Source organism: Actinia tenebrosa, unplaced genomic scaffold (assembly GCF_029948245.1).
Source record: "Actinia tenebrosa isolate PJP-AT-01 unplaced genomic scaffold, QUT_ActTen_1.0 PGA_scaffold0__85_contigs__length_37466705, whole genome shotgun sequence".
Taxonomy (NCBI): Eukaryota; Metazoa; Cnidaria; class Anthozoa; order Actiniaria; family Actiniidae; genus Actinia; species Actinia tenebrosa.
Window position 1 is genome coordinate 34,425,199 of NW_028292569.1, and position 10,485 is coordinate 34,435,683.

Genomic DNA, 10,485 nt, shown 5'->3' on the forward strand with positions numbered 1-10,485 from the left:
GCAGTATGGGTCAAGACACTTGCATTTCCGACCAAAATTGTAGCATGGGTAGCATGGGTGGCGTTCGCGGCTAACGCGTCGTCTTTCACCGCTGTGAGTCCAACGGGTCGGGTCGCTGGTTCGAGCCCTGCGTTCGCCACATGCGAATTGAGTTTGTTTGATGTGTTGTTCTCTCCTATGCTTCGAGGGTTTTCTCCGGGTTCTCCGGTTTCCTCCCTCCGTAAAAATCAACATGTGAGTTGAGCGTTGTGTGCATAGAATATTAAATGTAGTGGTAGTGCGTGTGAGTGAAAAGTGTCCCCAATTAGTGCGAAAGCGCTAGAACAACTAGACACTTAAATAAAAAGTGATTTATTTATATTTATTTTATTTAATTGTCATATTACTGCATTGCCGAAAGGTAGAAACGTAGACGTTCAAAAAGTCCCTTTTTACTGGTATAGGAGGACTTTTCATTTCTGCTTGATCGACGCGCCAAATTTACGGACGGGTTTTTCCGTCGACGGAATTAATTATATCAAATCAGCCAATCGTCTCGTAATATGCCCGCGCTTCGCTCCTTCCATGGACAGGGAAAGGAAAAGAGTGGACGATTTGTAGCAAGTCTAGTATTTCGTGTATGTGATGATCCACGTGTTTGTGCAACTTCGTCTGTATGTGGGTTTCCTGTGTATAACGATAGCCGAGTGGATCATGGTAAGGAGCACGTGTAACTGCGGTTCGTTCTCTATTTTAAGATGGCGGTCCTCGAGAAGGAAGACTTTTGGGGTAAGGACACGAAACAGCCATAAATAGCGAAAATATGAGCAATGTTTAACCTCTTTTCTTCGCATTCGCAGGCGGTAAGCTTAGTAAAAGCTCACCTGAGGTTGAATTCAACCCAGAGTTTGAAGATAGCGAATTATCAGAGGTGGATCACAAGTTGATTTTAAGTCAGGTAAGCTTATATATGGTAAACACTCAATCCATGCTTAGGTGGGCAATGCTCTCGATAATATTTACGAATCAGAAACCATAATACCTGGGGGTTTCTTACTTTATGATAGTTTTGAAATTCAAGATTGTACGTTTGAGAGGAGTAGATGATTTTGATTTGCCAATACAGCATTATTAGGGTCATTTCGAACCACGTGTCTCGTACGATATTTACTGTTGCAAAATGCCTTAGAAATCCAAGGCTTATACTCAGTCGGGCCGGGTATTCTTAGTGAAAATTTCCATTTTTTAGTTTTCATTAATCTACTTAAATAAAAAAGTGAGTTTTTAGTGTTCACAATGTATTGCAAATGCTTTATTTTTTTAAAAATAACCACAATTTCTAAGTTATGAGTAATAATAATATTAAATTCTGCATCTCATTGTGCTTTTTGGTATAAAACAAAGGTGGCTGCCTTTTATGAGCACAGTGAGGGGTGTGCACAAGCAATAGCACAGCGCGCTGATTCTAAAAATAGCTTAAAAATTCGGACAAACATTGCATTCTGTTTAACCGCTACGAGGAGTATACAAACCGATTTTATTATTGTTACTTAAAGTTACGATAATAACCCATGTAAACTAAGATCAACTGTGATCGGCTGTGAAAATTATCTGCTGAAAGTAAACTTGTAAGTTTGTTTGTCCGAATTTCGCCTTTGTCTTCGTTTTTATGACGTCACGGCTGCACTGCGCTATTTGTCATTCTATGTGTCTGTCCTCTTATTGATCATAGCTGTCAGCCAATCATCTATTAGCCTAAGGGAAGCCAATTTAGTTAACTTGAACAGCAATAAAACAGCAGTTATTCTTTTGACAAAACTTTGGGTTGTGCAAACATTATCTTTGCTTTTTTTACTATTTAACATCCTTGAGCCACAAATATCGAGCACACTTACTATCCTAACTATATAATAAAACTGAATAAAATTAAAGTCACTGTTATTGCTTTTAGGCATGTCTGGGTAGTAAAGCTTCTGGCCGTAATGTCGTAGAAGTAACAGCTGTAGATTTCCAAGGCAATGAGTGTACACATACAATAGTCGCACTAAGGGAAGGATCACTGGAAATGGTAGGACACTTTTTCTAATAAGCTATTATTAAGCACTAATGATTTATGAATGTTTCTTATGGAATTTAATGATGGGTTGGTATATTTCCCTGATATTTGCATCAAAAGCTTTTGAAGAGACTTTTTTAGTGTTGTATTCATGACATAATAGCCAGGATTAATAGTCCCCTTTACAGTTCCCTGCACCATCTTGAAAGGTAGCTGAGCCTTTGTATTGAAGCGAGACAAACGGTGAGCATGCAATGATAGAGACATGTGAATAATGGTCCAAGGTGTTAAAAAAGGTCTCTATCATTGCAAGCTCTGCGTTCATCTCGCTTCGATGCAAAGGCACGGCTACCTTTCAAGATGGCGCAGGGAACTGTGAAGGGGACTATTTTCTACGATTCCTCGAATATGATTTAATATCTTGTGAAGGAGATGGTTGAGCATCTATAGTGCAGGAGATCAAAGCTACAAGCTTTTGCATCAGGATCAACACTCAAGGGCTAAAAATATCTGAGTAGAAGGTGCTGCCTTTGCTCAAAAAATAACTGCAAGTAGCTAGACCTTTGCCTTCACTCAGATGACCATGTAAAATAGCTGTCCTATCTGGCCACAAGTTTATTAGTGCTAAGTTGGCAACTATCATAGGTCACCTTCTATAAATTAAGACAATGATGACTGTTATTATTATATAATTACCAATGAAATATCTATTTTTCTCTATTTCGAAAAATTGATATCTTCACACGTGAAAATAACATGTTATTTTCACGTGTGAAAATAACACCATTGCGATGGCTATTCAAAAATACACGGAAAGAATTGCTTGAAAAAGCCAACAAAACATACTTCATTGATAATTATATAATAAACAAAATATTACATGGGCGCTTGGAGATACGAAATTTATCTTCTCGTGTTGAAAATCTCTCACTCGTTCGCTGCGCTCACTTGTGAGAGATCTTTTCAACACTCAAAGAAAAATTTCGTATCTCCGCGCGCCCATGTAATATCCTCTATTTATTGATTCCCCTCCAGTTGTCTAAAAACATTGTGAGCCCCATAAATTCCATAATATTCAGGTAATAAGTGATGACCAGTCCCTTAAGGCCACTTCTGTCCTTGATTTCCTTTCCCTTCCTCTTATGTATAATAAATGGTCCCTTAAATTTATCATGTTTTTTTTTTGCAGTGCACATTAAACCTCACCTTCAATCCTCCTGCTACTTTTAAACTCATAGAAGGTAAATATATATTTGTTAGACATATATTTTAAGTTTTGGTTTTATAAATTTTGAAGCCAAAAAACCAAGTCTTTCTACATCTAGAGTTCCTTGGAGGCAGAAAATGTCTGTTTCTTGGTGTTATAATAATAATAAAAATAATATTTTAATGGTATCATGTATTATTACCAGTAAGATTTAATTGAACCTGTTATGTCATAGGATCTGGACCAGTACATCTAACAGGAAGTCATGTACAAAGTAAGGAAATATTCCATGCAGACTTATTTTAGATAAATAATATTAATGAATATTATATAGTTATTATAAATATTCTGTGCTCTTCAATCAAGGATGCAAAAATGACTTATTCTTTGAAAGTTCAGTGTACCTCCATCCTTGATTGAATGCATTATGCTTTATAAATTGTATTGAAATAAAGAAAGTGATCAGTGTTATAGTAAATTAGCTTTACCATGACTGTCGAATGACAGTCGGCATGGCCAGTCAGCGGCAGGGCTTACAGTGTTCTTACCAGGAATTTCTTTCAGGGGGTCAAAGGGCCCACCAATCCGAAATTTAGGGGCCATTTAGAAAACTGGATGGGCCATTTCCAAAATCTTAAAACAACAAATAATAATGTTTTTAGCCAGTAACTCTGTTGCAAATCTACAACTATGTAAGACAGTTTTATTAGTAATGACAACACAATAAAATTTCGCTGGGCAGCCATAATTGAGCCATCAATAAACAGAGGCAATTAACACAGACTAATCCCAGACGTCTTGGCGATGGCGGCTATGTTCGATTTGTGGCGTTTCATGTATACTTTCACCTTGTTTATCGACAATATAATGCGACTTTTATTATTTCAAAAGTACTCTAAATCTTTAAAACTATCAGGAAGTATTCTTTGGATAATTCATGCGCCCTTGGGGGCGCATAGATTTGACGTTATTTTGTGCGCTATTTCTGATTTTTATGCACGAATCCCGCAATGGCGCGGCCTGGTAAGAACACTGGGCTTACTGTAAAAAAAGGCATCGGACAATGTCCTGTCAGAATTAGGACTCGTTAGGTCAAACCTTTGCCTTGTCAGTCAATTTCACCAGAAATGAGGTTTGACCAAGTTCAAACCTTTTTGGCAATTGGCCATGACCAGTGACTGATGGGCCATTATTTTAAGCTGTGCAGCAGTATGAAATATTACACATGATCTAATCACAATGATGGAATGTAGCCCTATTCATTTGCGATCCATATAATTCCCTTGAGTAATATTCTTAACTGAGCTGATGTCTGGGAAGTATTTTCAATATAGACATTTTTGTCAAGAGAAAGAAAGACAGGGGGTCTTAAAACAAATAAAGTTATTTGGATCAAAGAGTGACTTTAAATTTGTTGTGTAGAGGTTGAATATTGACACAGTTTATGATGGTTGATTTTACTCACAGGCTTAGCAGAGGAGGAGGAAGAATCTGAGGAGGAATCAGATGAAGGTAAGTGTTGTCAATACATGTATACTTTTATGAACCATTATTATGATCCATTAAATCTCACGTTCTGATTGGTTGGGAGTGCATGCTTTATGAGATCACACAGCACCGGCAATACACACACACACACAATAAAATCCGTTTACTATTTGGAATTGAATTCTTTCTTATATAAAACGATTGTATTGTTCCTGCCATCTAACACGGCTGCCGTCACGTGATAATGCAAAGCCTCTATACAAGATAAAGACGGCAGTTATCATAAAAGAGTGTTTGAACATTTGCTCCTCACATTGTATAATGTCTTCTACCTTGCCACAAGGGTTTCTCCCAGATTCTCCAGTTGTTCATCGTCCAAATAAATTTACTTGAGTCAACTGCTGTGTTGTTGTAAACTAGAGTGTTAAGTTGAACAAAAACCTACATGGAAGAGCCCCTGTTGGGTGTTCAGTTATAAAAATATTTCTTTCATTTTCTTAGACATTGTTGTTGAAATTCTCATCTTATTTTCATCATCAGTTAGTTATCATTATTATTATGGTTATTATTATTTCCACTAATATATTTTGAGTTTACTTTTACTATTTATTTCCATAGAAGTCCCTGACTTGGTAGAGACTAAAAAGGTATGGCTGAGTTCACATTTAGTTGTCTCTTGTTATGGCGTTCTTTCAGTACAACATAAAAGAAAGGCATGGTACAGCTGTAGATACATTCATTAAGGTGTTGTTTTCTGGATTTGTTCAGCAGCAAAAAAGACCTCTACCGGCCAGCACTCCAAAAGGACCTCCAAAAAAAATAGCAAAGGTTGATGAAGGTAAGATTACTACATTTTTCATAAACATATGTGAGCTGCGCACTGCAATGTGGTTTTTCAATGCCGTCAATCAAATCTAATCAGTCAGTATGGTACATTGTATCCTATTGTTTCGCCTTAGCATCGTTTTGCCTACTGAAGTTTCCCTACATAATAATACATTATTGCCTAAAGTGACATTCCTTTTCAAGTATTTTTCCTTCTGATGCGATCACCATAATTTAACGATGTTCATGGGTATTGCTGGAACAAAAATACATAGGAGTTTTATGAGAGTGCGCTCATCAAGATCTTTTTAATTGTGTGGCTTAGAAGAGTCTGATGAGGAAGAGTCTGATGAAGAAGAGTCTGACGAGGAAGAGGAGGAATCTGATGAAGAAGAGGAAGAAGAAAAAAGCAAGAAACCTTCCAACAAAAAAGATACAAAAAAGGTGGAACAAATTCCTGAAAATTATTCTAGACCAATACAATATGATATAACTAGGAGAGCTTATAACTGGCAAGAGGGGGACTTTTAATATGGATTTTATGATATTCTATATGTGACTTAGTCATAGCATATCTTTCAACTATAGATCAGCCCTGAGGTTGCTTGGTGTTTAATAAAATCATTTGGTGTGATGTTGACCAATATTTTTACTTCTATATAATAAAAGGATTCCGAAAAGCCATCAGATCTTTTGGATAATGAAGCAGAAGAAGGTGAAGAGAGCGAAGATGAAAGTGATGAGGCATCTGATGCCGAAGAAGATGATGATGAAAGTGATGAAGAGGAAGAGGATGACTCAGATGAGGAGGAAGAGAGCGACGAGGAGGAAGATGAGGTTACAGCCACATTAACAGCAAAGAAAAAGGTGTGGTAACTCTGACTTTAAGTTTATTAAATTGTCTTAACAAGAATGTAATTGTATCATCACAGTAAATTATGTAATACAAACATAATTAATAAGATTAGCACTCCAGGGTGGAGAGAGCCTAACAGGTTTTATATACCACTTCATAAGGCAACTTTATTCTTCACTTGACTCTGAAGATGGCTTTCGCTCAGGTTGTCGTACCGTCAGTCTCATCAAACAGTCCTTCTAAGGATTACATCCACCCGGATGATCATAATACTTCGACAAACATTCATTCACCATGGTTCAGATTGTTACATACAATAAACCAACTAATAGAACCACCAACCGGTTGGCTCAGTTGGTTGAGCATCGGACTTTCGTGCGGGAGGTCGTGAATCCAGTCCCGGCCGGACCAACACTCAGAGTCTTAAAATTTACTGAGGAGAAAGTGCTTTTAAGTGTAATTACATCTGCAAATGATTAGACTTTCAAGTGGCTCGGATGACCACTTTAAATGGCGGTCCCGTCTCTCCACACTCATCATTACTAACCAATATTGGAGGGACCTAAAAGAACCACTGAGGACGTAAAGAAACCCTGGCAGTGACCACCCTCAGTGCCTACACTTCATACTAACCATCTCTCATGCTTGTAAATTGCATAAAAAGCAATCTGTCATTCACTTCTCAATGTAAAGTGCCTTTGATTATATTCATATAGAAAAGGCACTATATAAATTCATAAATCATTATCATTATCATTATTAGAATGAATTGGAATTTTGAAGTAAATTAGTGGTTTTGACTGGCAAACGTTCAGTCTGGATGGACATACTGACCAGATTCTTCTGAAAAAGTTACAATGTGGAATATTAACACATATATATTCACTCAAGATTGCACAACCTGATGCAGGGCTTTCAAGTATACACTGCCAGGGCCAAAAATTACAACTGAAAAGTGATTTCAAACGGAGGAAAGTCGCATTCCACCTGTTGTGGCTGACATATTGTTTCACCTGACGGAATTACTGTGGGTGCATAGCATGAAGATGCATATTTTCTTCTTTCTTTCTTTTCTTTTCTTTTCTTTTCTTTTCTTTTCTTTTCTTTTCTTTTCTTTTCTTTTCTTTTCTTTTTGGTTGCAGTGTTAATTTTGATGAAAGCTTTTGTCCAACCAGACTGGCTTCATGTCAGATCAACTCTTATCCCTGACATATGACAGTCATATAGAAAAATATATATTTGCAGCCCTGAGGCTGTCACTCATTTTTTTTTATTCACTTTCCATAAGTATTAAAGTGAGTCTGCCCCAAATATGATTAAAACAAATATCTTTTATTTTACTCATTTTTTTATTTTTATTTCAGAAACAAGGAGACAAGAAACAGATGACTAATGTAAGTAGATTATGTACAACAATATCATAACAATGAACACTTATGTACTTTGTATATGTGCATCTAATTTAATATAACATTAACTTTAGTACTGAGGGAGCATTAACATTAATTCTTTCATTTTTATACTAAAAAATATGTTTGAGATACTCTTTTCAAATTTCCCTTTTTTTGTGGAACCTGCCAAAAATTGTGGCTATTTAGGCAAAAATTTGATGTGTTTAGTCTCCCAGAAATTGGTTTTAACAATAGATTCCACCATGCTTAGCCTCGCTTGATCATAAATTTATACGGTCGAAACAAAGATTTTTTATTCTCTTGCATGGCCGCCGTATGAAAAGGTCCATTGAAGGGTTGATAGAGGTCAACAGCTTAGATGTCTCAGGGCTATTGTATGTGATTGTATGTATGTTGTTTAATATGAATGATATCTGTTGGTCAACAGGGAGTAGGACCCAAGAAGGCTGGTAAAGAAGCCAAAACCCCACAAGCAAAAGCACAAAAGACACCGCAGTCAAAAACACCACAGTCAAAAACACCACAACCCACCAAGGTGAATAGCACTATTATAAATAGAATAATGCTAAAGAGATTGGTCAAGTGGTTTGGAATGGACCACATTAGGCTAAGGGGAATAGGTATTTTGCCTAAGAAAATTGTCTGTTAGTAGACAATTTTTAGCCAAGGTGAAAGCGAATGTTTGATCATCAATATTGTCGTGTGGTCCAAAACAAGACAATACTGGGCTTAGCTGAATGGCTATTGCTTATGCAATCCTCAAGTAATTGGTCATGTGGTCTGAAATGGAGCCAAGCTAAATAAGAATATGTATGGGTCAAGTGTCCCAAAGTGGGACAACTTAAAGCCAAGCTAAATAGGACTTTATAAAAGGTACAATATAAGTCATGATATATAGGTCATACGGCTTAAAAGGAGACAATTTTGAGCCAAGCTTACATGTTCTGTTACAATTTTTCAGGATATTGAAACAATTAAGCAAGCTTTAGTGAAGGTAATAATTTATAAATTGTTTCATTTGATCACCCATTTCAATTTCAAATCTTTTATACATAAGCAAAATGTTAATTTATTTCAAAGTATAGATCATAGGTAGAAATCACTGTCTGAACATCATATGGCTGCAATTTTGACTAAATATTAATTATTTTTCAGTCACCAGCTCTGCCCAAAAAGTTAGATAAGTTCCAGAATTTCATGCGTTCTTCATACAAGTTAACAGATAAAGATGTAAGTCTTACATATACTTATAAATCTTACATTCTGTTTCACAATACTTTGCCCGTTCAGGTTCTGAACTATGTGTGGATACTACAAAGCTGTTTAAACTTATTACTACCATTATCATTGAAGTGCAAGCCGTGAAATCTTATTTCTTGTCGCTGACAAGCATTTCAACAAAAGATTTTAGACTAAACAAAAATCAGTGTACATGTAGATAGTACTGGCTATCAAAATCTATCACATGGTAGCACACCGAAAAACATGTCACTGTCACGCCTTAAGTTGTCTACTCTGCTTTCAAACATTAAAACTATAGTCTGCCTTCCTTTCTTCTCCTGTCACCATCTTTTTTATAATTTTCTTTTCCACAAATTATCGAAAGAATGCAAACTCCTGGTGAGATTTTGAAAACCATTTGACCGAGAGAGAAGTGATGTATGCTGCAGTCTATTGAATTCCATATTGAGCAGACTTCATAAAGTGGAAGAAAAACGATAGATTAAATGAATGATTCCAAAGATAGAATCAAAGAGTGTTCATCATAGGGTGTGGAATTCTTTCCCTTGTTTCATTTTCTCTTGGTTTAACCCAAGATCGCAGGGGGGAGGCTTATACACATACTAATACTACTGCCCAATAGACCATTTTTGAGAAATAGTGCATTGTGGGCTATCTTGGGTAACGAACATCTTTTCCTCATGCCTCATATGGTGTTGTTTGTACTCAAGCTAGACCACAATACATCCTGTTTATTCAATTACAAAAAGGCCTACGAGGGCCTTGTTGCTATGGTAATGTTTTCAAACTTGAAAAATAAATACAAGAACCCAGAGAATTCAACATTAATCTATCTTATTCTCTTTCTTCAGACTGTGAAAGACCTGTGGGACTATGTGCAGAAGAACAAGAAATAAGAATGAGAATACATATCTTTTTTGTTATAATTTACGAAATAAAGGGTTTTGGATAGATGTATGGATTGTAATTATAGTTTTTAGACTGGAAGACAAAATCTTGTGATATGTTCGTGTACATGTTTATTGCAGACATTCTGAAGACATTCTTTATCAGGGCTTAAAATAATGGCCGGATATCAGACAATGTCTTGCTAAAATTAGAACTCTTCCTCTCAAATCTTTGCTTTGTCAGTCATTTTGACCAGTAACATTTGAGTTACAGTAATGAGGTATTGCCAAGCTAAGACTGTAATTTGGCCTGTGATCAGGACTGGTAATTGACTGGCCATCCATTATTATTTTAAACCCTGTTTATTAGTGTTTTGTTTTGTTTCATAAAGGGCAAAGGATTCTACATAAATCCAAGTGTCTCTATCTACCATGTTTTCTAATCAATCAGTTTCATTACAGTTTATTTTTTACCAAAATTTTCATCCCTTTCCTTAATATTATGCTTTTATTTTTGTTTGACACTTATTAAA

The 10,485-nt window shown here is 36.2% G+C and overlaps 1 protein-coding gene across 2 annotated transcripts; it reads left to right on the top strand.

Annotated features, from left to right (window-relative positions):
* Nucleotides 1-690: 690 nt before the first annotated feature.
* Nucleotides 691-10,018, top strand: LOC116292269 (uncharacterized). Of its 2 annotated transcripts, none has more exons than XM_031699553.2 (15): nucleotides 691-768; nucleotides 840-937; nucleotides 1,931-2,047; nucleotides 3,225-3,276; nucleotides 3,478-3,516; nucleotides 4,710-4,754; nucleotides 5,349-5,377; nucleotides 5,499-5,568; nucleotides 5,881-5,999; nucleotides 6,225-6,422; nucleotides 7,776-7,805; nucleotides 8,251-8,358; nucleotides 8,785-8,817; nucleotides 8,979-9,053; nucleotides 9,917-10,018. In XM_031699553.2, the coding sequence occupies exons 1-15, from the start codon at nucleotides 738-740 to the stop codon at nucleotides 9,959-9,961; spliced, it is 1,089 nt and encodes a 362-aa protein (XP_031555413.2). In that variant the 5' UTR covers nucleotides 691-737; the 3' UTR covers nucleotides 9,962-10,018. The 2 variants fall into 2 exon arrangements, with proteins under 2 accessions (XP_031555413.2, XP_031555419.2); XM_031699559.2 differs by having other exon boundaries at nucleotides 5,502-5,568.
* The last annotated feature ends 467 nt before the right edge of the window (nucleotides 10,019-10,485 follow it).